Raw genomic sequence first — 24168 nt, 5'->3', positions numbered from 1 at the left:
CTTTAATGCCAGCACTAGAGGGAATTTAAAATGGGAGGAGAGAGAGGCTCTGGGTGCTTAGTCTGCTTAGTCTGAGGTCTGCTAGTCTTGGTAGAGAGGTAAGGCTTCTCTAGTGGCTTGGCTGCTTTGCTTTTCTGGTTTTCAGTTGGACCTCAATATCTGTCTCTGAGTTTTTATTATTTATGCTACACAGGCCCATTCTTGGTCAATAGCTCAGAGGGAGTTATCCCATCCCTGGTGCTGAGATTTTCATTTATTGACCTATGTGCTTCACACCGCGGCCCTGGTCTGTGCTCTATGCGCTAGACCCCAGTTCGCAAGCTTCTGACAAGTTGCTGGAGGTTGAGAATACAGACGCAGAGACAGACCTACACACAGACCTTTAAAGACTGATACCAAAGCCCCACTTTATTAACACCATGTAGGCTTAAATACACTGCAGTCAATGGACAACAGGTGAAAATCCCATCCTCTGATCCTCTAAGTTAGGCACAGCTTCTAGTAACTTTAATTAGAAGGTTCTAGGAGGGAAGAGTAGCAAGGCCAGGACTCATTAGTCCCAACACCAATGGCTTCTGGAAATAACTTTATCCACCTATACATGTTGCCTTTGTTCAAAATGCAGCAAATCTTTCAAAAAATAATAGAATTTCTAATAGAAAGAATTTCTAAAATAAATTTCTTTAAGCATTTTTCTCCTTAGCTATCCATACTAATCTTTCTTGTTTTAGATCACTCCTTTCCCCATGCATATATTCAGGCATCTCATATATTTCTGTCACCCATGCAGATGTGGAGAAATACAGTGATGGATTCCCACTCTACCTGCTCTTTTCCAAAGATGAGTTGCCTACTGGGATTCCACCGTATTAGATTCCCTACTTCCATATGTGGACACCTTCAAATATTCAAGAAGCACACACAGAAGGAACTGGACAGACTGCATAGAGATGTTGAGCCTCAAGACAACCACTTGCTTGCATCTTTCGCTTAAAGCGCTACACTGGTCCAATCTTTGTGTTCTGTGGTGAACTTCCTCAGATAGCCTGGAGACAGATCTGCCAAACTGGAGGTTGCTTCTTGAATCTCTTCTTTCACGGTGTATATACATCCAGAAGGTCAGATAGTGCATTCTAATGAACTGAAACCAAATACATTTACACACAAAGATTACCTTTAACTACATGCAACTCTTTTCCTCTTCAAATTGTGGAAACATCTTAACCTATCATGTTTAAGAATTAACTACAGAAAATTTGCCAACTGTACAAAAAGGAAGATGAACTTAGACCTTTCTCACACAGATATTGACCCCTGTCTCAAAGAAAAGCACAGCTGCTATCCAAGAGGATTAGAGTCTGACTGGTTTAAAACTCCTTGGGTTTTAGAGCTCCCAGTTGGGTTTCCTCAACAGGAAAAGTGAAGAGAAACAGCTGTCTAATGTGCACATTACCTCTCCCAGTCTCCCATTTGCTTCTCACAGAAATACTTCTTATAGTAGTTCTCTGAGATGTCAGTCGTTCATCTGATTACCCCTACCCTGGAAGACAGAGGGACAGCAGATGCATTCTTTCTCCCAGTGGAAATTTGATTATTGTAATTTAATACCGATAAATGAATCTGAAAATTTTTAGGGTATTAAATTGGTTTCTGGAAGCTGGATGGATATCACAGTACATATTGTAGAAGTTCAGATCTAGCTCCTAAAAGCATTATCTTAATTATATTGATGCCTTGAAGAAGGTGATTTGTGAATTGATTCTAGACAGCATTGGGAAAGACATAGAAAAGCCTTGCCAGTCTGTTTATCCTTTTCATGATGTCTTTGTTAGAGAAGGGAAAATGCCGAAGAAACCCAAGTTTGAATTGCAAACACTCATGGAGGTCCACAGTGAAGATAGTTGTCTGAAAAACCTACTAATGATGAGACAGGGGCTCACGTTGAACAAGTGAAAAGAGTAGAACCGCTAGCCCTAGAAGCTGCTTGAAATCTTGAGGGTTTTTTTTTTCATGTTGTAGTTCTTTATTTTCTACATGTAGAAGTATTCTTGAAAATATCATAAATACCAAAATTCTAGAAGTATTTCATAGCAGTTTCTTGACCTTATTTATATTCAAGTGGTATTCCATACCGTGAGTATATTACAACTTGACAAATATATATTTATGATCAGTTAGGTGTTTTCAAACCTTTTCCTTGGAATATAAGTGACTGTACTTCAATGAACACAGTTTTCAAAAGTTATTTTACATTTCAGCAGTTGTTATTACTTGTTGTGACTAGATAAATTGCTGAAATTTTAGCTGCTTTTAATGCATCAATTATGTGTTTTAGAGACTTCTGCACAGTATCATAAAAGACCTTGAAAACTGAGAAGCCATTCTGCTTGCCACAGTAGCTTAGTCCTACATAAATTTAGTACAGAGTATATATTTTTAAGTTTTTCTTTTGGTGTTTCTTTTTTATTTAGCCATTGTCACATTTGTTATTAATTTCTTTTTGAGTTTTTTTAAACTTAGATTCAGTTCTTTACTGCTGGGAATAAAATCTTGAGTTTTAGTAGCAACAAATACCAAGTCCTATTTGTGAAAAAAATACATTTTTAATTTTTAAAGTTTTCTCATCATTTCACTTTTTGTATAATAAATTTTGATTGTATTTCTTCTCCTCAACTCCTCTAAGTACTCTCAACATCCTACCACACCTAATTTCTCTCTCTACTCTAAAAAAAAAAAATCCAAACAAAGAAAAAAAAAACAGACAAAAAGGACCAAACAAAATCCATCCAGAAAACACAGAGAACACACAGCATCTATTTGTGTTGGCCAGCTTCTACTGGGCATGAAGTCTGCACTACAGTAGGGTTGATATACCCAGCATCATTCTGTTTGAGAGAAATGATTTTCCCTTTTCTATTACATGTCAACTACAAATTCCCTGTTTGTTAAGAGTGGGACTTTGTGTTCATTTCCCCTTTTCCTTGTTGGGGTTTTGTCTGGGCTGAGCCAGGCAGGACTTGTGTGTGATGTCACAGTCTCCATGAGTTCATGTAAACATCAGTATTGTCCTACCTGGAAATCACTGTTGCCTTGGAGTCTTTCACCACTTCTGGTCTTACAGTCTGTTTTCCTCTTCTACTAAATCCCTGAGCTTTGAGTGGAGGGGTTTGGTAAAGATATCACATTCCAAATTCTCTCACTCTGTGCACATTGTTGATTTGTGGGGCTTCGTGTTAGTTGCCATCTACTGCAAGATGTTTTAGTGATGGGGGCTGAGAAACGTACTGAAATATAGCTATAGTATTTGTCATTAGGAGTCATTTTATTTTTATTTTCTCTAACAGATTAATAGTACCCTTTACTCCAGTACCCATTACCTATCTTTGTTTTATACATGAGTATTTTGCCTCTCTGTGTGTGAGAGAGAGTGAGTGCGTGTCTGTGTGTCCCATGAACATGTTCACAGAAGTCATATCCCTTCCAGCTGGAGGAATGTTTGTACCATCATGTTGTTGCCGAGAACCAAGCACAAGTACTTTGCAAGAACAACAAGTGTTAACCTCTGAACCATCTTTTAATCCTGATATAAAAGCCTAAAGTAATAAAAATGGTCCCTAAAATCATCTAAAAATTGAACTTTAAGCATTTTTGTGAATTGATATTACTCAGTTCCAATGAACCATGGTAGACTTTGCCTGCTGACAATCATTCTACACTTTTGAAGGTCTAGAAGCATTCCATTGAAGTTATTTTGAAACTTATATGAAATATAAACTTGGGACAGGTGGTAATGGTACATATTGTTAATTCCAGTACTCAGTAGGCAGAGACAAGTGGATCTTTGTGATTTCGAGGCCAGCCTGTCCTACAAAGCAAGTTCCAGGATAGTCTCAAAAGCTACACTGAGAAACCCTGTCTTGAAAAACAAACAAACAGAACCCCCTAAAACTTTAAACTTATTAATTTATTATTAGAATTTAATGAAGCAGAATATTAAATCTGTTATTCCATATCTCTCAATTAACAGAAAAATCATAATGTTTTGCAAATTAAATAAATTTTGCTTTCCTTCCAAGAAACTATTAAAAACAATTACAACAGATATAAAATATTTAAAAAATAAATTATATTTGAATACAAATATTTCACAGCATTTTTGTTTTATGTTAGTATTCTTCTCTACTGACTATGGTAGGGTGAATTGATACTTGATATTGAAGTATATGTTGTAGTTGTAGCTCACACAACTAACATTTATTGTACATTGAATAAAGGCATAAAAGGACTCAGTTTTCCTGGAGTCATATGTACAAAAAATAAAAAGGAATGGTAAAAAGAAGGGAATTGTTTACTAGAGTCAGGATTTTGGAATATAATATAGTGTTGTTTTATTTTTGATGTGCTTTTAATTGAAATAGAATTATACCACTTCACGTTACTCTCTCCAGACCCTCTTGAGGTACCCTCCCACAAACCCTCTTATATCCCCCCTACTCTCATGTTGATAGCCCTTTTCCCCTTGACTACTGTTGTTATATAAATACATACAATTGTATGTAGGTATATGCAAAAAAATCAAGCAAATAAAAGCATGTATAACTTGCTGAGTCCATTTTTGTTGTTTGTGTGTATATGGGTGGTTTCAGGGCCAACCACACCACAATGGGCAACCACTAAAGGCTCTTCCTCAGGAGAGGCTGATTCTCCTTCTCCCAGAGTCATTCATGGCCTGTAGTTCTTTGTCTAGTCCCCTTCCATGGTAACATGTCTGTTGACATTGCTATTTTTTATTTCATAAACACTTCCCAGGCTCAGTTTACTACCGAGATTCTGTCAGTGACAAAATGAACTCTACACAGCTGTAATATTTGCATATAATTTATTCATCTCTAGATTATTTGTGACTCTTGGTCCTGTGTGAATGTTGCATAATTAGTTGTAGTATTATATTTTATGGCATAATAACAAGGAAGAAAAGTCTTGGGGTCACAGGCATGAAAGGACCAGCTTTTCAAGTGGGTCTTGGAATCCAGTCTCAGGTCTTCATGCTTGTAAAGCAAGGGCCCCTACCCACTAACTCACCTCTCTAGTGCTGAGTTTGCTTTCTTTAAAAAAGATAATATTATTGATCTTTACAATATACTTCTACTCATCCATTATTTTACTCTCTATTAAATTTTGAGGAACTGAACTATAAAAGTTTGGATTCTATATTTAAGTAAGTGTTATTCAGATAGAAAAATGAAGTGTAGGCAGTGTCTTAGTTCGCTAGCAAAAATAAACAAACAACAACAAAAAAATCAAATCACCTCTAGATAAAGTAGCAAATCCCAGTCCTAGTAAGACTAGCATGATCGTTGGGATTGAATATGTTTCCATGTAGGTCTCAAGGTTAATGCTGTATACCTCTGCCCTTCTTCCCTACAATCTTACTGACTTCTGGTGGACTCTTGGTTTGTAATGTGTTGAAGTATACCAAAGCAACGCTTAGTCAACAAGCTTCAGATTTAAAGTGGAGCTCTAACTGATGACAACCAAATTACCCAACCTCATTGAGGCACATTTCATCTGATTGAGAAGGAAACACATTTTCTTTAAGCTTTGATTTGAGAATAAAAGTGTTTACAAGGGTACTCGACAGGTGAAACCTATTCTTTTCTAACTGGTTGGACACCAGATTTGGTTTACTAGTTATCAGGACATTTGTATAGAAGCACAACTTAATGGTTAATTGAAGCTTGCTGGTAACATTGCAAACTGTATATTTAAAATCTTAAGACAGCAAGTAAGTAAGTCACATTCGCTGAAACTATTTAAGTGAACTCTTAAGCAATTAACTCCCCAAACAAAGTTTCTTTACCTTTTCATGTTCTTTCCTTTTGTTATTTGTTCTTTCTCTTCAAGTGATAATTATGTATCTATGATATGATATGTAAACAACATACTTAAACTGTGTAACCAGTAGCCCAGATGTTGAGGATTAAAAATATGTTTATAGTCATTTTTGCCAGATTATATAAGTGCCTTTAGCTAATGATTAAACAGGGCTGGTAAAAATTAACTCATGCGCATATAACTTTTAGCCCATTTGAATGTGCAGTGGCGTGTAAACAGAGATGAGGTATTTGCTTTTATAAAACTCACCCTAAGATTTTGTAACAGACCTACTTCCTCTTGAGGAAGTAAATTCTTTTGTAATATTTATTTAAGCCAAGTTTCTCAGGTCCCTGACTGTCAGACAAACCTAGTTATATTTAAGAGTATTGCATATTGAAATCATAAGATCTCCTCATCTCACCCTCTCTGCTATTTTCTGTTCTTGACACGGAGTTGCAGGTTCTCAGCCTTCAGCATGGAATAGGAACCCTTTGGTTTGCAATGGCCTTTTCCTTTCTTTTCTGTTTGTGGTTTTATAACTATAGACCCTTATTTCCCCTATGTATAATATGCATTAATTCTGGTTGCTAATGCTGTACGGCTGTTCTCACAACTTGCGTAGTAGGAAGGGGCTTAGATTATACTTAGCCCAATGTGGAACCCAGGTTAGAAGAAATTGGCAGCTCCAGTTAGCTGGGGGATGAGTAGAAATTAAAGACTGCTAGCCCATGTATATTTCAGTTGAATTTCATTATCCCATGCAACCACTTAAGACATTTAACTGCGGGATGTGAAAATGAGTTAACCTTTTAAGCAATGCTTTCCTGGGAAATATTTAAGACATTAAATATGAGGTTAAAGTTTAGTTTTTTCTCCTAATCAATCTTAAAATACCTTTTCTTTCAAATGGGTTAGAAGTCTCTGGTAGTGAATTATCAGTGAGCATTCATGGTCATATTGCTGGGCAGCACATGGGGAAAACGAGACACTATTGCTGGTGGAATTAATTAGCCCAGTCAGTATGGAGTTACTTAACTGGATCACCATTTTATCATTTACTTATTTTCTTTATTAGTAAAAGTTACAAACTAATGATTTAAATAAAAAAATATATCTTATTAGAAGAACACTATCCTTAAAGATTAAAGTCAAAGTTGAGTTTGTTATGGTATGAGAAAAAAATTATGATTGCACCAACTGTAATTGGGATGATTTGTTTATGTAATTAACCTGGTTAGACATGACTGATGACTTCACAGATGATTCCCAGTACATGGCGGCTATTTTTTTTTCTTTCACATCTGTCCTTGTTCTAATCAAGTTTGGACAGTGGTTTTGGTGAGGCTGTATGATTGTGGCTTCTGACATTGCTAGGAGACAGAATCTTGCAGCAAGCTCCCTGATCCTCTTGCAGTTTGTTCACTCTTTTGTTCATTTAGTCATTCAGTTTGTGTGTTTGTGTGTGTGTGTGTGTGTGTGTGGGCGTGTGTATGCTTATGTGTGTGTGTGTGCATGCGCATTTGCATGTGTGTGTGTTACCACCAAAGGGTCTAGGTCAGAATACAACTTTGGGGAGTTATTTTTTCTTCCTACTCTGTGGGTCCTGGAGATTGAATCTGGGTCCTCAGGCTTAGCTGCATGTGCCTTTACTTACTGATCAACTTCAAGGGTCCCATCTTATCAATTGAATTCACAGACCAGTCATTTTCTGCCTCATCTTCCCTCATCCCTGCTTTAAATTCAATACTTCTCATCTCTGTCTGAAACTTTGAAACATACCCCTTGTGAATTCCTCTAGGGTAGTTCATTTTTACCTACATTTCTCAAAGCTGCCGAATATTTCTTCTAAAACACAAACATGACCATCTAATTTCCTTGTGAAATTGTATGGTTCAGAACTTTTATGAAGCTATCCTGAAGGACAGAAGCCCTTGGTGATTATAACAAGCTTTAGGACAACCTTAGTATCAATAAATTCTACAAAAATGCTATTATTTATTAATGTTATGTGGCTTTTCCTCTTTGGGGGGGTTTACTTTATGACTGCCTTGACATTTCCTGAGGTTGCCTTAAAACCTTACATCTGTACTCCTTCATTCCTTTGCAGTTTCGAGTACTTTTCTCCCTTTCTGCCCCACCATGACTCACAGGCTAACCTTTCAGTCTCCAGTTTAAGCATAAATACTTTTCGTGCAAATGGTCTTCCTTGATAGGAAATAGGATAGCATATTTTCTCATGAACTGCTGATACTCTGTCCATATCTACTGATAGTTATCATTGCTGTGTTTACTTCTCTGCTTACCTCTAGGAGACCACAGGCAAACTGGGAGCAGGAACTGTGACTTCCTGGTCATTGTGCCCTGATAAAGCTCCTGATTCAAAGTAGAAATTGCAATAAAAACATTGGTTGATTACATAGAAAATTGCCCCATGAAAAGAGGATTATTTTTCTTATGAAACACTATTCAGTTTGCTTTTCATTATTTGGTTCAATGTTGTCACAACTATCTTTATTAAACTTTAAAAATGTATTTTAATTTATGTGTATGGACATTTTGGCTGCTTTGGTATCTGTGCACCTAGTGAATACCTAGTGCCTATGGAGGTCAGAAGAAGGCATGAGATTACCCTGCAACTGGAGTTGCACATGGATGTGAATCACCATGTAGGTGCTAGGAATTGAACCTGGGTCCTCTAGAAGAATACCAGGTGACTTTTCAACAGCTGAACCATCTTTGCAGCTTTAGTGATCTTTCTTTTTTCATTTTTATTGTTTTGTTTATCAGTTGACACTTTTATACAATATATTTTGGTAATATTCTTTCCCCTTACTAAATTATTCTCACATCCTTCCTCATATTTCTACCTATCCAACTTCATATTATTTTTCTGTCTTAAACAAACAGACAAACACAAAAAACATGGAGTCAAATTTGTGTAATCATAGGACCCACCCTAGAATGTGCTATTTATCATCACATTGAAGAAAACTGATTTTCCCCTCTCTTAAACCTATCAGTTGTGAATAGATTCCTGTCTAGAAGCAGGATTTTGTGCCCACTTGCCCTCCTTCAAGCTGAGATTTGTGTCTGCCTTGTGCTTGTGCAGATCTTGTGGATCCTGTCAGTCTCTGAGTTTGTATGTGCAACTGCCCATTGTTACTGGAAAACACTGTTACCTTGAACCTACTTACCACCTCTGGCTTTTACAATCTTCTTATCCTTCATTATATAGATCACTGTTGAGGGTAGGGGTGTGATATAGATGTCTAGGTTTGGACTGAGTGCTCCAGTTTCTTATTTTCTACACGTTTTCCTTTTGTGTCTCCAAACTGCTGTCTTTGCGATGACTCAAATGATGCCTAGCCAGTGGGTCTAGCAGCATGCCCTTCAGTATCTCTTTATGTGATGTTTCTTTATGTTATGCTGTGTTCTTTAGGTTTTCCCCTGAGGCCATGACTTGTCTAGTCTCAAGTTCTTGACCTTATAAATAGTGTCAGTTTTGGGTTAAATCTTATAAGGAGGCTTTAAATCCAATTTAAAAAGCGATTGCTTGTCCCCATCATAATTGTGCCACTGTTGCGCCATGAGCAACATGCAGGCAGGTCATTCTTGGAGCTCACAGTGTTCTTAGTTGGGTGAGACTGATGTTTACTTTTCTCCTCCAGTAGTGTTTACTAGCCACAAAAGGTATAGTGTTCAGTTGAGTACCAACTAGATTTCTCAGTGTTCTAGGTCACAAGAATGTGGTATGTTCAGCAATAAAGTTTTACTGTCAAAAGTTTTAGAGGGTAAAATAAAATAGTTTTGTCAATAAATAGCCTAAAATGCTTGGGATGTCTATTTTGACCCCCTGGGTAAAGCCTAAAAAGATATATAATCTAGTCCTGGTTCTGGGACTTTTATTTGATAGCATATAACATCTAGTTAGGTTATTGTATTCATTGATACTTCTTAGACATTTTCATTAAAATTTGTTTCTCTGGGTTTGTAATGATTTCTCTTATCTGACAAAAATATCCCAAATGAGTTTTCTTTCTTATGCTGAGAATATCTGCTGGTTGGGAGAAATTAATGCTTTGTCTCACTGCTTTTATTGGCTTAACTCAATCAACAAACAATACCTAAATTATAGACATTTTAAGTGTGGAGTATAAATATCTTGTCTTCCTGGAGAGATAAAATGAAAAGATAGACATAGAAATTGTAGAGGATCATAATAAAGTAGTCTCTTACACTAGCTCAGAATTGAGTATAATAAAGGGTTCTTTATTTAGGGGTAGGCTCACAGATCAACAGTCTTCTGCATGAGTGGGGAGCAGGAACCGAATTCAGCCACCAAAAGAGAGAGCACATGTTTCTACATCTGTTTTTATAGTACACTAAGACTATGTCCAAAGTGGTCCAGCATCTCAAAGGCCATTGGCTGAAGAAGTTCCCACAGCAAGAAATGAAATAAATTTTATGTGGCTTGAGGATTGATATGGATTTTTGTATTATTTATAAACCTGATCTCAATAAATAAAAGCTCTATAACCATATAAAATAAAAATTTAAATCTGATTAGAATGATTGTGTCCATTTGTATAGTTATGACACGCATTTCCTTGTTACAACTATATTGTCGTTCAGGCTAAGAAACACAATTGTTTATCTCAGAATGCTTCAGAATTATGTCTTTGAATCTGAGATGCCATGATATTGTAGTGTAATTGTTGTAATATGTTTTTATAGGACACTGACGAGTGCGGGTAAGGACCTGCAGGATAATTTTCTGAAGGCCCTGGCAATGAGAGAAGAAGATAATCGCAATGGGAAAGTGAGCGTGAGTACATGTTACCCCCAAATCAGCATTATTTTCAAATGTACATTAAATACAGATGGTACAGCCTGAAATATTTTCCATAAAAAGTAATTTATGTACAGGAAAGAGAGATGGCACATTAGGGGGAAGGGCTTGCTGTTACGTTAGAGCACCAGGACCCACATAGTATGCAGGGAGAGCTGACTAACGGAATTTTATGGATCTCCATATACAGGTCACAAGATTTGTGCACCCCACACCTTCAAAATAACAAATTAATATGAAGTCTGCTGAATATAAGATATGACTATATTTACACATTATGATAATATGTGTGGAATTTTAGTAATCACATTTATAAAAGCAGCAAAATGATGAAAAAAGATTCTAAATATTTTTAGTAGGGAAAATGAATGTATTTGTCAGACTAGTTGTTATATCCCACTTGCGCTAATCCTAGATTAAATAATCTTGCTTTCTTTCAGTCATCACTGTTACCTGCAAGTTCCATAACACACTGATTTCCAAACTTTGTTCTGTGTTGATTTCAAGGGCAACCCAAAAGATACTTCTGTGATCTGTCTTTATAGTGCTCTATTTTCTGACCTCATTGCTTGTAATCAGAGGCTGTTTATTTGTTTCCTGGCCACTCAGACCCAAATAATCATATACAAGCTACATTCATTATAATACTGTTTGGCCAATAGCTTGAGTGTATTTCTATCTAGCTTTTACATCTTAATTTAACCCATTACTATTCATCTGTGTATATCACCACAAGGCTATGGCCTACCTACCATTAAAGGCTTAGGCTGATAATTATCTCCTTTGGCAGCTATGTGGCATCTCCATGACTCTGCCTACTGGCTCTCTCTCTCTCTATATATATATATATATCTGTTTGGATTTCCCACCTGGTTTTGCTCTGCTAAGACATTGGCCTAAATAGCTTTATTTATTAACCAATAGTAATAAAACATATTCACAGCATATAGAGGGAAATCCCACATCAATTGTTTCTAATGATCTATTTTATATACCTATGAATCTTCCCCTAGAAGAGTTTTTTAAGTTCCTTAAGTTTTACTTGGTATACTAAATATATAATTTTCAATTGTATCTGAGAAGTCACTGGTTTGAAAAACATAATATTTTCATACTTATTGGCCATGAGAAAAATGTGTGACCATCCATTTGGTCCTTTATGTTTGCACTGAGTTGCTTTAAGGGAAGATGTAGTGTTTGAGATAATTGACATGCTTGGTTTGATCATTCTACATTGTAAACATGTACCCAATAACATCTTGTACCCATAAATATATGTGCTTATTTCTGACCAATTACAAATAAACCAAACATTTAACAGTTAACTTGATAATTATTTAAGTAAGTAGCTAATTAAGAAGTTCTTCTGATTCCAAGGGCTTCCTTCCTTTGCTCTATGTCACACAATTAATCGATAACTTGGCAGTGTTCTTTCTCTTACTGCCCTTTATATGCCACATCTACTTGGCCACTGAGCAGGGTCTATTCCTGCATTCAGTAGCATCAGCAGATAATAGGTTTTTTATTAGGGATCTAAAGATTATTCGTCATTGGTAGGATTCTATACAATCAGAATAGTAATAGTACAATTTATAGAGTATATTTCTGCTATATAAAATATTTTTCTATTTTATTAATATTTTTCTCTGTGCAAACTACTCATATTTTTCACAAACAAACATGAATAAGACAGAGGTTCTCCCTACATTTCTGCTGTCACAGGTTTATGTAACTCTTCTGAGTGGACAAGTAGCTAAATCATTTTTCAGATGGTAATAACCAAAGACCTCTTAATGTGATTAATGGAAAAAAGAAAAAATGAAACATTTCTTATCTAATGAGAGTCTAATGAAAGCTATCACATTTCATATGGTTTTCCTGGTGGTATATCATGCCTTATTTTCCTCTCGATGTTGAGCGTGTAAACAGCTACATGGTTGTCTAGTTTGACCTTTTATATATGTATTATTAGAGCTGGCACAAAACACTATTTACCACTTTCCATTCATGGCCATTCAAAGAAGTCACTGTAACTGGAACAGGAAAACCTATGAATTAGTACTTTCTAATATACCCATATCCTGTGTTGAAATCTCCATGAAACATAAGATATTGTATCTGACCAATTACATCGTGTTGACATGACCTTTTCCCTCCTTTCTATCTTCAAACTTAACTAAAACATTCCCTTTTGAGAAAACAAAGGTATTAGAGGGATGCTTACTTCCTTTTTTAGTAGAGTCCATGCCTGTCTGTTGTAAACCATTGTAGAAATTACATGGTTCATGAAGTCTTGCCTTCATCATAAACAGGTTACCTCAATGCTTGGAAAATAAAATGCATACCAATTTCCCTGTGGAGTAGAAATGTAAAGTTGAATAGCTCTTCATCTTTGGATAACAATATGATATGTGGATATTAAGACAAAGGTGAAACAGAAGAGGTTATGTTGTTATATTATCTATGTTTAAGTTTTGGGTTGACCACTTATTACAGCTAAAATGCATGTAGTTTTATTTTATATAGACTTAGTTTTCCCACCTACAATGTGAAGATTTTTACACTGATGAAACATTGTTATATTAAAATAACAATGTATAAAACTCGGATGTGAAATCTGTAAGGGCCTGCAAAAGTGTGATGATGTAGACAAAGACGACAGGCATTGTCTCTGGTGGGGCTACATGGCATCTCTCTGACCCTGCCTCCTTCCTCCCAGCATTCACTTTAATTTTCCCTGCTTCTCTCTGTTCTTTTGCCCTATCATAGGCCAAGACAGTTTTTTATTCATTAACCAATGGTAAGTACACATACAGAGGGAAATGCCACATCTAATTATCATAGTCAGTGTTCTCTTGCTGTGAGGACACACCATAACCAAGGCAACTCTCATAAACAAAGCATTTCATTGGAGGTTTTTGTACAGTTTCAGAGGTTTAGTCCATTATCATCATGGCGAGGAGCATGGTGACAGGGAACATGGCAGCAAAAAGCAGGGCAGCAGGCACGTGTGGTGCTGGAGAAGTAACTAAGAGCTGTAGCCTGACCCATAGATGGAGAGAGTGAGAGAGACTGGGCCTGGCATGGGCTTTTGAAACCTCAAAGTTCACCCCCAGTGACACTTCCTCTAATAAGACCACATCTCCTAGCATTTCCGGTCTTTTCAAAGAGTTCCACTCCCTGGTAGCTAAGCATTCAAATATATGAGCCTGTCTAGATAAATCTAGACATACAGAGAAAAACTCACAATATGTATAATAAGATGTTTATGCAGGCAGGTGAATTTCCCTGCCCTGCCATGCCCTCTTGCGATGGAGTGAAACCTCTGACATAAGCCAAGGCACACCCCTTCTTCCATAAGTTGTAGCGGTGTTCGGCCACAGAGACAGACTGTGTGATTAGCACAGGGGATCTGAGGGAGCTCCTGAGCTGCCTGTCGGCTATGCATGATAAGTACGCTGCTTATGTCAATAACGCATTAATATTCAAAATTAAAAATATTTCATAGTTGCAAGAATAAAGGACAATAATATTTAAATATTACCAATGATAAATTAATTATAAATTTATCATGTCTAGTAAAATGTTTATAAAGAAATAAAAGGGCAGCCAAGGAGTCAAAACTTGGAGGTTTAGTTGACGTGTCTTGTTCTCTGGGAATGCAACCACCTCTGAAAGGGGCCCTCTTTAGGTCGTCAGCACCCTTCTAGAACTCCTGCCTAGGTAACCAGTTACTATAGACTATAGGGCTGACAGCCAGAGCTGAGGAATCAAAGAGGTTAACTTGTTTTGGGTCTTTGAATCTGGAAGGAGCAGAGACATTCTAATAATCTTCCATGTAGCTTTAACTAGAATCTAATTATTAGTTTACAGCTAAGGAAACCTTAATGTAAACCTTAAAATTTGCAATGTTTATTTATGACCAAGGGAGGATGTTAGTTTAGCATTATTCTATCTGGAAACAGATCATTAATAATTCCATCTAGCAGTATTCCCCCAGAACATTGATTTATTCAGATCAATGGGTGCTGTAAGTCTGTTTTCTCTATTGTGGCAGTGGACCTGAGAAAGCAAATTTAAAAGATAGAAATCTTGTTTTTGTTCAGAGTGCAGAGGTTTCAGTCCATGGCAATCTTCCTCTGCTGTTCTGCAACTTTCATGAGGTTAAATGCACCTTAAGGCCACGACAGAGGAATAGACAGAAGGCAACAGAGTGAGTATGAGAAACAGAAAGAGGCCAGCAACCTGGTACAAGATCCATCCCACACTCACCCTCTCTAACTAGGCTCCACCTACTGCCTTCCACTGCTCCCCAGCAAGGCCATTAGATTAGGGATCTGTTTATAGGCTCATTCACTTCCAACTCCGAGTCCTAAGGTCTCTCATCACTCTCACTGAATCCCCTCTGTGCAACGTTGCTGCCTGTAGTTGAAGTTGTAGGTTACATTGCACATCTAAGCAGTGTTCTGTGTTCATTTGTAAAAAGTGGTTCCGTGTCTAAACCTGTTTATCTCCCATATCGCATATAAGTGCAAATATTAACTTACAACTTGAAAAATCCTCCAAACCATGGGAAATGCAGTGCAAAATGGAATGCGTCCAGTACACTTTAAGATTATTGGATATTGTGATTTCCCTGGAACAAACATATTTTGGCTTTTGGTGTTTTATTAATTAGGGTATACTCTAATACAGAAGACATTTGCATATTACTTGCTCCTAGAGGGGTGTGAAATAGGGCCAAATATATCCTTGGCTTTATTTTTGTACAATACTAACATGGTTCTTCCTCCAAATTCACCAATTGTGAGGGCAAAATGTCTGCTTGCCTGATGTTACATGAAGTGGCTTTCATATTGTGAATGATACAAAATGAGAAATGAAAATAGAAAAACACATGAGATATATTACTAAAAATGAATGAAATGTCAGTTCAGTCAACAAATAGGTTCAGCTCCTAAAGGCAGGACTGATAGGATACTTCTGTTGAAGGTCATCTGTCAGGATGATTGGTGCTAACAATAGCAATGGCAGCCTCCAAAGCAGCAAGAAGGACGTAAGAATCCCTTATCTTTGAAAAATATAATGATTGTCACTTAACCTGATTTCAAAATTTAGTGATAAATGTGACAGAAAAACTGAGTTATAATATATGGCAGTTCTAATTTGTTATTTGTGTTAATAGCCAAAAATATACCACGTTACAGTCAAAAGAATTTTTTTCTGAGTTTCCTTTTGGTGTAGATACTACATGCACATGTACTATATGTGCCGTCAGTGTGGTTTGCATATATGCTGCATAGTCTTCTGTATTGACAGGAAGAACATCAAAGAGGTGACTTATTAGAGCGGTTATCACTACAGGGCTTGTGTAAGTGTGACAACAGGCTGAGAACTTGGTAGCTGTCCAGCCCATGAAGATGGATGCTTTATAGTTCCCAGTATGGTGCCCAAAGTATGGATGATGCCTGGCATTCAGTCCACACTGGAAGGTACAAGGAGGTGATTAAGTTAGGTACCTCAACATTCCTAGTTATGGATGAAAGTCTGAAGGTTCCTTGCAGAATCTCTGGTATTTAGTGCATATTATAGGGCCAAAGAAGTTGTGTGGTAGGAGGGTAGTTTTCTTATATTATATGTTAATGATTAAACATAATTAATATATTACATTCATATTGTATTATATGAGATCAGCAGAGGGTGGCAGCAGCTGTACCAGAAGATACACTTGTTCAGGATAAGGAAGGCAGTTTGGCAACACTGCCTTGACACTCAGACATCTGCATATATGGCTCACCCTCTCTGAAAGAGAGCTCTCCCCCCTTTTTAACCTTCTGTAAGTTCCCTCATAGATTCACCCCTACATGTTATCCCTAGGTAAGTACAGATCTCGTCAGTGGCAGGATTAGCTTTCAGTATCAGAAATAAAGGAATGCAGCGACAATACGGGGATCTCTTTCTTTCTTAACTATAACAAGTGGAGAGCCTACAAAGTGATCTTGATAGATAGAATATCCAGTTTATTTAGATGACACCTAACCAAGCTTCCTGTGCCTTTTAACCACGCCTGAGTCCTAAGAGGATAGATCTCAGAAGGGGAAAGTCTTTAATCATTCAGTGTGTGTGTGTGTGTGTGTGTGTGCGCGCGCGCACGTGCGCATGTGTGCACATATATGCCAACTGTCAGGAGCTGGTTCCCTTCTTCCACCTGTGGGAACTGGGGATCAAACTCATCTCACCATCCTGGGAACAAATGTGTCTTCCCACAGAGACATCTCATTGGCCTGCCTGAGGTCATCTGGATGTGAAGCAATATGGGTACTGACAGTTGTTCTTTTTTGACCAGTTTTAGACTGCAGGCTTTGGTATTTACACAACTGTGTGAGAAAGCAGAGGGAGTTGGCTCTGAAACAAAGATTTCACTACAATCAAGACATAAAAGTGTTTGTGTTAATTTTTAGGGAGCCTTCAATGCATTTATAGATTGCTTTATTTCCTAAGAGATGAAGGGGATGTTTCAGAAGGCTTCTTTTCTGTCGCTGTCTTGTTTTCTCAAAACTTTCTTTTTATTTATTCTTTGTGTCTTTTACAACATGCATCTCAATCCCATTCATTTCTCCATACCTTCATATATGTCCTTTGCCCATGCAACCTGCCCTTCAAATAAAATAAAATAAACTATAAGAGAAAAAAGAGAAAAGAAAATCTCATCATAGAAGCTGTAGTGTGACATAGAGTCACACAGTCAACCCCTTTCTCCACATATCTTTACTTGCAAGTGTTTATTCTTGCATGAAGCTTCCATTCTTCTCCTTCCCCACCACCCCTGTATGGATAAGTCCCGCTCCTAAGGGGGCGTGTTCGCCTCGGGCTAATGTTTGCCTATAAATTTGGCCAGCACGCTCCCAGCCCTCCCTTCTGCTTTCCTGGTCTCCGCGGGAATGGTGGTTCTGTAAGTCTATTTCGCCATTAAAAGCTGTATATATATATTTTTACAATCTGTCTGCATTCGTTTACGCCGTTACACACCCCTGATCTGCTTCCTTCATAAAGGAAACTCAATGATGGCTGCCTTGCTTTTATTAAGTGTAGCATGATTAATAAAAACCCAGAGACAAAAATTGGTGTTCAACATGAAGGTCAGAAAAGCAAAAGAGCCATTGGCTCTTACCTCTACCTCAGTCCAAAATGGCAATCCCGCCTCCAGGAATCTCAGAATTACACTGTGAATAAGAGCTGTCTCCTCCCATCTTATATTTCTCTCTAGAGATGGGATTAAAGTTGTATATCACTACCACCCAGTTTCTATGGCAAACTAGTATGGCTACTGAGATTAAAGGTGTGTGTCACCACTGCCTGGGCTGTAAGGCTGATCAGTTTAGCTGTTTTGCTCTCTGAACTTCAGGCAAGCTTTATTAAAATACAAATGAAATATCACTATAACCAATAGTGTTCAGTTTTGCATGGATTATTTATGATGTAATGGTTTTGCATGGATTACTTATATGTGATGTGATGATTGAAATTAATAGGATGATTAGTTTCTCTAAATGGCTTCACATTTTGCTAGAGCAGCTGGAAAACAAATACGATAAGATGTCACTTCAACTATTTGAGGATGCACATGTCAAAATGAGTGTAAGTTAATGGTTGGCCACTGCCGTTGGGGGCATTTCTTTGTACCCAGTCTTAGAGATGTTCTCAGGCGCAATCTGCATACCACTCTGGCATCTGTAATCAGTTATTAAGTATTTATTAAGTTATCTAGCAAGGGAAATTGTACACATATTTTCTTGTGTTTTTTTTTTTTTTTTGAAGTGGTAAAATTGTCCAGATTCTTGAAAAACTATTTTGGGAGGAAACATGTCCAGTTCCAAATACTTTGATTCAGGGGGTTAAGTGGAGTTGGCACGAAACCCAAAACTCTCTACGTCTGACCCCTGGTAAGGACTGCCATCACAGTCCCGGGTCTCTGTAAGTCTCTAGAGTGGGGAGCAACAGAGGGACTGCAGGATCTTCTGTCATTAGGTTGTAACCAGAAGAGAGCAGAGAGGGGCTGTAGGGGGAGGGGGCAGAGGGAGGGGCAATGGGAAAGAGACTGATCCTTGTTTGATTCCAGTTTCATCACAAGTAATAGCGTCTTGGAAGTGAACGGGGCAGAGTTCGTCTTGTTTTCCAGCTTTCCCATGTGGCATTCTCTTTTGCACTCTCTCTGACAGATGGCCACTCAGCCTCTTCCTAAATAGTTTACATATTTTCAGTGATAGGAAACTCATTCCATTGTAGGTTGTCTTTTCCATTTTGGCAAGTTAGAATTAGACTGTAAATGGCATTTATTAACTTTGGCCATTGAAGCCAGACTATTTACATCATCCTTTTAAAGTTTTATTGCTCATTTTTATGCTAAAAAGAATAATTCTTTCTGTCATTATTTAAGCCTTTGTCATTCTATGTAACTTATTGGTAGTCCCTAGATTTTACTATTCCTTGAAAAAAGTACTTCATTTAAAAACTCAAGGTGTAGCCTACATATTAAACTATGGAACTCCTAAGTGCGTATAAATGGCTGTAGTTGATGAATTGCTAAAAAAAAAAAACTTGAAGCTGCTCTCTGGTCACTCTCCAGCATCAGAACTAGAACCTTACTGACAAGAAATGAACACCACATGTGCTTCTTCAGTCATGACTGCCCACATGGGCTTCTTCAGTCATGACTGCCCACATGTGCCCCTTCAGTACTGACTACCCCACTCTCAAAGGCGTTCTCCTTCTGCCAAGAAAGCCATTCCACTCTGTCAGCTTCGAACTCTTACAAATACAATGATATTTTATGTCTTCTGTCACCAAATGTTTCGTTTGTGAGAATCACCATGTCATTGAATGCAGCTGTGATGTCTATTATTTCATTTGTTGAATTTTTAAAATTTTATAATACTGAATAGAATAATGGAATCTTAATGTAACACAATTTATTTTTTTCTCTGTGGTTAAAACATTTTCTGTCCTACTTAAGGTATATTTCTATACCCTACTTTAAGTTATATATTCTGTCTTACTTAAGTTATCTCAGAATCACTAATATGTGCTCCCCTTACATCGTATTTACCATTTGGATGTGTGTTTACCCAAAATGGCTGCTATCATGTGGCATGAAGTATCGGGGCATGTGGAGAGTCATTTCCACATTTCTTCAGTATGTCAAGCAAATATAGATACATAAAGTTCGATTTCAATGTATCAGTCTAGGTAGAAGTTGAAACTTGAGTTTCTAGGATATAATGCTGCCTAATATGGTGCGGTTGCATGTTTAAATGTGGGCGTAGACTGAGGAGAGGAATTCTGGTTAAAGCCAGGGCACTCAGTCATGTCACCCCAAACTAGACTTGGTACTTTGTGGCATGGGAATGTGTTAGACAATGTACTGTTATTGAACAGAATGTGTTACGGTTTCTGATGATCCAGATATTATTTTAAATGACCTATCCTATTATTGCAGTCATTGATTACATTGCCTTATGCTATGCTATAATTAATGGGTATTTTAAATTAAGAATTATGGTGAACTGAATCTATACGAATGATTAAAAGTCATGTCCTATTTTTTTCTGGTCCAATGGTATCAATTTGAAGGCTAGAATTTACATTTTATCTCACTAATTTTATCGAGTTTTCACCTTATTCAGGTCACTTGTCAGGCTATCAGGATACTCACATTCAAAAATAGTTCATTCAACATCATAATTATCTCTATCTGTGCACTCAGTGTCAGAAATTTTGATAAGCAAGTGACCGATGTTCAGTGCTGGATACTTGAGGGTCATCTTTCTTTACATCCCTGTCTAGGGTCTGGAGGTGGGGCTTATATTTCGTCATAGAAATTTGTTTCCAGAGAAGATTTATTTTACCTCTGTGTAAAAGACTGTCCAAAGGAGAGTGTGGGGTAAGTCCAAATGTCTTATTTTGGTCTTGAGCCACATTTACTGTGAGAAAATAAAAACTCATGAAGTGTAGCATTCCTGTAGCAAAATATGGAAACCAGAAACCAAACTAGGTGTGCATTTATTCTGACTGAAGTCACATTTTGTTTAAGGCATTATGCAGGCATGATATGGACTAGGGATCTGTGTTGTGTCTTGTTAGTTCTAATCTCTGCCTGGTTCTTTACATTTCTATTGAATACAGAGTTCTTTGTTTCCAGGACTATGTATTTCCACTTTAAACCCTGTGATTCTACTCTCTTGTTATACCTGTGGATCACCACCAAGATGCCTGCTTGATTCTGCCTCCCAAGCAGCGGCTCCATTTTCATCTTCAACCTTTTGTGTTTTACACTTATATCCTGTGAACCATTTTTTTTTCTGATCTAATGTTGGGAATGAGAGACTAGAACATGCAATCCAGCTGGGGTTAAGCTGTGTTGTTTGGTTCTAGAATAAAATTCCCTAATTACTACTGCTACTGTGTGTGAATTATTAGTTTGTCTACAAAAATAGAACTTTTGAATGTTTTAGAATGATTATTGAATGATTTAAAATCATGTTAATAATGAATACAAATTCAAAACTCTCTTAGTTATACTTTTTGATTGTGTTGTGAATTTTATAAAAACGTTCTAAAAAAAAGAAACCCAAAAAATCCTATTGCTCATCTAGCAGACTACTACTGTTACATCCTCAGGAAGTCTTTCAGGTGTGAAAATTGTGTTTCAAGTGTAAGGGTTCATTTATTCCTAAAACACTACCAGTAGTGTTTTTACAAGGCATGTGACTAAATCATAATATGTGCTTTAAGCAGTGAAGTCATGGAGGTTGTTGACTATCAGTAGGAAACTTGGATGCTATACAGTTGATTTTGGGATCTGAGAAAGAAAAAACTAAAGCTCCCTAGATCTCAAAGGGAAAACTTAAAAATCCATGAATAATAAGCAGAGAAAATATTTTAAAAGGCAAGGTGTCAAATACCTATGACATCAGTTTAATATATATGATCCAGACTTATATATAGCACATTACCAAGACTCCAAGTGACCTTGGCGGCCGAATGAAGGCCATATTTTTGAAAGACCTGAGTTGTACTGAAGCAGTTGCTGAAGTGGGGTAAGCACAAACAAGCTTTCCTTCCATTCGGTATATAGAACGTTCCCCCACCTGTTGGTTTTTCCTTACACAAACATATTATCTGATATAACCAATCCAAAGAAAATGTTCTGTCCCAGCGCATGAATGAAAACCCCTCTTACTGCCCCTTTGCTAAATCCTGGGGATTCTGATGTAGTTAGGGCTCTTATATCATATTCATGTCACTTTTGGAACCACTTCAATGAGTGCCCAGAATTATTTTCAAACACTTAATCAGCTTCTGTTTAAGCCTGCTTTCTCTATTGAGAATGGGAGTTTGTTTTCCATATGCAAGTGTATAATAATACAGACTGGAAACCATGGGCTGGCATGAAGTTTTATATGAAGTCAGCTTTAGTCTTAAAGCCTTTGATAGATATACAAAATTAAGAACATTACATAAAATTTGTGCCATGGCACTCATGAAAATTCTTTCATACTGTGATCATTTTCTGATAATTAGATATGGACTTATGGTATGCTAAAGATAACAGTCTCTGCAACTGTGCCTCTGATTCATATATGAGTTGTGGTACTAGAAGAAGAACGCAGGCCAAGCCTTTGTTCTTTGTTTCTGTTGTGGAGTGACAGTGGCAATGGCATCCACTCAGTGAACTTTAGGATGTCTCAACTAATTTACAGTCGTGCGATTGATGTGCTATCTATATTTATTGACTGCTTAACAAATAGTAGATATTAAGAAATACTAAATTATATGAAATAGTAACTCTCTCAAAAATAACTAGATAGACTTTTAAAATATAGTTGTTTTTAGTTTATAAATGATGAAATTGGGGCTCAAACAATGTGATAGATAGAGCCTTACATCCATCTTAACTGTCCTTTAAACAAAAGCAGTCAGGATTTTAATATCACTATTTTATTGTAAGCTGGGGTTTCTCTGCCTCTCCCCATCCCACAGCCACTTCCAAGTAATCACCCAGAAGTGATTGGCCTATAGTTCAATCACTATACATTACAGAATGTTTGACCTATAGTTAAAGCTTATTATTGACTAGCTCTTACATTGAATTTACCCATTTCTATTCATCTATGCATTGTCATGAGGTCCTGGCTTTTATAGGTCTGCTGGCATCTTGTTTTGTGGGCAGCTGGCTCGACTTTCTCTCACTCAGCCCTTCATTTTCCCTGTATCTGCATTTGGCTTGCCCACCTGGCTTTATCTACCTTGTTATAGACCAAATTAAGTTTTATTATCTACCAATAAGAGCAACGCATACTCACAGCACACAGAAGGATTATCCTACAGCATTTTATTACTTGGCATTATTAAAAATCTGAACTTCTATAATTTGTTTTGTCTAAATGTTGAGTATAAATGAATTGTGTATTTCTTAAATTTCCTTAGTTAATAAACTGTCCTTGAATGTGCATACCATGCTTTGTGTGTTACTTTTTACAACTCTGATTTAAATTTGCCTTCAATTGAAAAGTATCTAAAATCAAATGTAATGAGAAGTTGATCTTGACTCTTAACCAGATAACGCTACACTGGAAGAATGGCTGAGGCTCCAACTAACAAGCATTAGATTTAGATTGATGAGACAAATCCAGATGGTGCTAGTGGCTAATCTCTGCCTTCTCTTGGTGGCTCAGTAGAGTGCTACCTTAGCAGGTCTGAGTTGGCCAAAGGGAAGGGCAGCACACTTTCTAAAAAGACTGTTCTCTGAGGAGGAAACTGTTGTAATAGAGCTTTTTCTTCTCTCGGCACTATAAAGGTACGGGGTACCGACAAGGCTCCTCCACCTAGAATGTTGGCCATGTATGTGCACCCTCATCTGGTCAGGGGTGTAGATAATGTGCACTATACTGCTTTCTGACTCAGTGTAAGATCCATACTGTAAGATGCTGGCAGTGTGTGGTCCATAAACCCCATTCACACAAATGTTTAAGCAAATTGTCATACAATTTCAGGAGCAAGAGTATCTTCCATTGTGGTGCCAAAGCTAAAAATGTCAGAGGCAAAGACTTATGGATTGACTAAACTAGACTGTGTTCTGTTAAAAATCCCTAGAAGTCACATGAACACACCAAAAGTCAAATGTAAACATCGTGCTAGTATAATTTACATATCACCTTTTTTTCTGCCATCGCCATGACAGAAAAATAGGCACAGGAATGAATGGATTAAAACATGACCAAATATCCAGTGATGTCTATAAATATATGACATAAAATACCAAAATAAAAATAACACTTGGACATAATTTTGTTTCTCAATTCAAAAATTTTTGAGAATTCACAGTTAGAAGCCTTTGGGTAATCTCTTCATCTGTAATTGTAATCGCAGAATGTGGAAGACTG

At 37.2% G+C, this 24168-nt stretch overlaps 1 protein-coding gene across 1 annotated transcript in view; it reads left to right on the top strand.

Moving 5' to 3' along the window:
* Positions 1–24168, top strand: part of Cfap299 (cilia and flagella associated protein 299) — a 507653-nt gene that overhangs the window by 185423 nt on the left and 298062 nt on the right. The window contains exon 3 of the mRNA XM_041671499.1: positions 10612–10702. Coding sequence (XP_041527433.1) covers positions 10612–10702 — 91 coding nt within the window. The remainder of the gene's footprint in view (positions 1–10611; positions 10703–24168) is intronic.

Source organism: Microtus oregoni, unplaced genomic scaffold (genome assembly GCF_018167655.1).
Source record: "Microtus oregoni isolate MIOR12 unplaced genomic scaffold, Mior012 000021F_ref0000039, whole genome shotgun sequence".
NCBI classification, from domain to species: Eukaryota; Metazoa; Chordata; class Mammalia; order Rodentia; family Cricetidae; genus Microtus; species Microtus oregoni.
This window is presented reverse-complemented; position numbering and strand designations above follow the sequence as displayed.